We start from the raw sequence: 3,471 nt of genomic DNA on the forward strand, positions 1-3,471 counted from the left end.
ATTTTGCCGGCAACGTTCGATTATGCCCCTCATAGTCTTTTGGCCTGTCGTATTGCATATTTGTATTTTCTTTGAGTTTGTATTTTCTTTGAGTTTGTTTCCATGCTTTGAGTGTTTGTGTATCTTTTATTTTTTTTCCATGCTCATTCCATTGCATGACCTACAAATTAAAAAATGGAAAAAGTCCTATTTTACGTCCATGATAAAAATGGGCTTAGTGCACAGGAAAGCCCTGCATTAGGATGGCTCAGCCCAGATTTTGCAGCAGCTTAGTAAAAACGTTCCTCTATAAAAAAAAATACTTTAATTGTGGGCATAAAATATTTACTCATTTTAATATACTAAACTTTGTTTTAATATAATTAGAGCAGACAATGTTTTGATTAAGAAGACTGTTTTATCTTAATTACTTTTTTCACTGCTTGTTTTACATCATTGTTCCTGAGACTATAGATCATAGGGTTTACCATAGGAATTACCATTGTATAAACAACAGCAACAAATCTATTTTTGTTTAGTGAGTAATGAGAACTTGGAAATACATGCATAAAGACAAGACTCCCAAAATATAAAGTCACTGTGATGAAGTGGGAGGCACATGTGGAAAATGCTTTGCGTCTGCCCTCTGATGAGCGGATTCTCAGGATAGTGGAGATAATGTAAATGTATGAAAGAAATACTGCTGTAATACTGATTGAGAGAACAGTGAAACAAACGGCTGAAAGCACTATCTCGTTGATGAAGATATCGGAGCAGGAGAGCTTTAAAACTGGAAGAGGATCACAGTAGAAATTGCTAATCGTATTGGGTCCACAGAATGACATAGAGAAAGCATTGCTTGTATGTACTGCAGCAAATGCCATGCTTGCTATATATAAAATGGTCACCATTAGGATGCAAACCCTCTTGTTCATAACAACAAGATAAAGTAATGGGTTACATATAGCCACATAACGATCGTATGCCATCGCTGCAAGAAGAAAGCATTCTGCAATTGTCAATGTCACACAAAAGTACATTTGTGTAACACACCCAAGAAAAGAGATGCCTTTTATCTCCAGCATTAAGTTGACCAATGTTTTTGGAGTAATGACAAAAGAATAACATAAATCTATTAAAGATAAGTTGCTGATAAAAAAGTACATGGGTGTGTGAAGATGAGGAGATATCTTAATTATTGTGATGATGCTGATGTTTCCCAGTAGAGTAAGAATATGTATGGACAAAAAAAACACGAAGAGAAAACTCTTTAGATTAAGAAGGTCAGCAAATCCTATCAAGATGAATTCATGCACTGAGGTTTGGTTTCTTAGTGTCATTTCTCCAGAAGCAGCTGAATGTCCACTGTAGAAATAAAAAAAGACAAAGTCAATATTAACCACCAACCAAACAGAGAAAATGATGCCAGATATAAACCATATGGCCTATCCATTCTGCTCAACAATACTATCAACTGTCCACATACAGAATCATAAAACCACAGATCACTTAAGCAAGATTTGACTCAGCAAATGTACATGGATTGAAAAGGTGCAAAAACATTTATGGGACAGATGTTAGATCTAATAGTCTTTCAGCAATAATTGCTGTATGTACCCAGCTAACGGAATGCAAAACAACCAAGCAATACTTTTTCTCTGTTGGCATAAGATATTATATGGAATCATATTTCTCAAACATAAACTCTATCACCATACAAAAAGTAAATGTAATTGAAGCAAACAATAACAAGAACTGAATCAGGGATGCGCCTTCTCTTAGGAAAGGTATAAAATCCTGTCTCAGCTTGGGAGTTCATTTGAACTTCAGATTTTCTGTGAATAAACAATTATATCATGTGATTAAGATCTCATTTATGTTAGTGAAAGATGTGTTGAATTTGTATCTTATTTGGTAAGATAGATCTTCAAATTCTCTTCTTAGTTATTAGCAGTGGTGAGAATAGACTATGGTGATTCACCCTACCAGAGATTTTCACTCAATGCATAATTTTGCACTGGGACTCATTACAAAAAGGATGTGGTAAAAGTAGTCAATCTAGCTGTGCTTAAAAACAGGATTTGACAGGTTCTTGGAGGTAAAGTTCATGAACTGTTATTAAGGTAGATCTGGGGAAGGTACTGTTTATCTGTGAGGTAAGTCTCATGGCGTGTTGCTACTTTGAAGGATTCTGTCAGATACTTTTAGAAACAGGATACTGGGCTAGATGGACCTTTGATCATATCTAGTAAAGCATTCTATTTTACTGTTATATCGTGACTATGTTTTGACAATTTCTTGTCAGGCTGTATACATCTTCTAGGCATAATTATATGGTTTTTTTTATGAAGGTTGGGAGAGTGGGTAACTGTTTAATGGATATTATATTATAGGCTCTTTTAGTAAACTGCAGATTAACAGCAAAATTTAAAGTGCAGTTTGTGAAAACCTGTGAGGTAAATGTAGGGAGTACACTGTAGGCTCACAAAACAAATTAGGTCATTTTGGTATTAACCAGGAACAGTGTCTTCTGGACTTTTGCTCCACCTGTAAAGCAAAGGTTGAAGTTAGTAGCATTCATTTCATTTTTATCATCCAGTTTTCTACAGTAAATGTACCAGGGTGACATGGAGGGGCATAATCAAAAGGGACACCCAAGTTTTTCTGAGGACATCTTCGCAGGACGTCCCCGTGAAGGGGCAGGGAAACCCGTATTATCGAAACAAGATGCACATCCATCTTTCGTTTCGATAATATGGTCAGGGACGCCCAAATCTGGAAATTTAGGTTGACCTTAGAGATGGTCGTCCTTAGACTTGGTCGTTTCTGATTTTCGGCGGTAATGGAAACTGAGGACGCCCATCTCAGAAATGACCAAACCCAAGCCTTTTGGTCATGGGAGGAGCCATCATTGATAGTGCACTGGTTCCCCTCACATGCCAGGACACCAACTGGGCACCCTAGGGGGCACTGCAGTGGACTTCATAAAGTGCTCCCAGGTGCATAGCTCCCTTACTGTGTGTGCTGAGCCCCCCAAAACCCACTACCCACAACTGTACACCACTACCATAGCCCTTATGGGTGAAGGGAGGCACCTAGATATGGATACAGTGGGTTTCTGGTAGGTTTTGGAGGGCTCACATTTACCATCACAAGTGTAACAGGTAGGAGGAATGGGCTTGGGTCCGCCTGTCTGAAGTGCACTGCACCCACTAAAACTGCTCCAGGGACCTGCATAGTGCTGCGATGGACCTGAGTATGACATTTGAGGCTGGCAAAAAATATTTTGAAAAATGTTTTTTGAGGGTGGGAGGGGGTTAGTGACCATTGGGGGAGTAAGGGGAGGTCATCCCCGATTCCATCCGGTGGTCATCTGGTCAGTTCAGGCACGTTTTCATGGCTTGGTTGTAACAAAAGAAAAAAGCAACACTGGGCCTTCAGAACTAGGACAACAGGAGTACTTTATTAATCAATGACCCGACACGGGCCGTG

At 38.8% G+C, this 3,471-nt stretch overlaps 1 protein-coding gene across 1 annotated transcript; it reads right to left on the bottom strand.

Annotated features, from left to right (window-relative positions):
• Window positions 1-383: 383 nt before the first annotated feature.
• On the bottom strand, window positions 384-1,319 carry LOC115461140 (olfactory receptor 1020-like). The gene has a single exon (XM_030190744.1). It carries the CDS (start codon window positions 1,317-1,319, stop codon window positions 384-386), a length of 936 nt encoding a protein of 311 aa, XP_030046604.1.
• Window positions 1,320-3,471: the final 2,152 nt, after the last annotated feature.

The sequence above is a fragment of the Microcaecilia unicolor genome, chromosome 1 (assembly GCF_901765095.1).
Source record: "Microcaecilia unicolor chromosome 1, aMicUni1.1, whole genome shotgun sequence".
Lineage (NCBI taxonomy): Eukaryota > Metazoa > Chordata > Amphibia > Gymnophiona > Siphonopidae > Microcaecilia > Microcaecilia unicolor.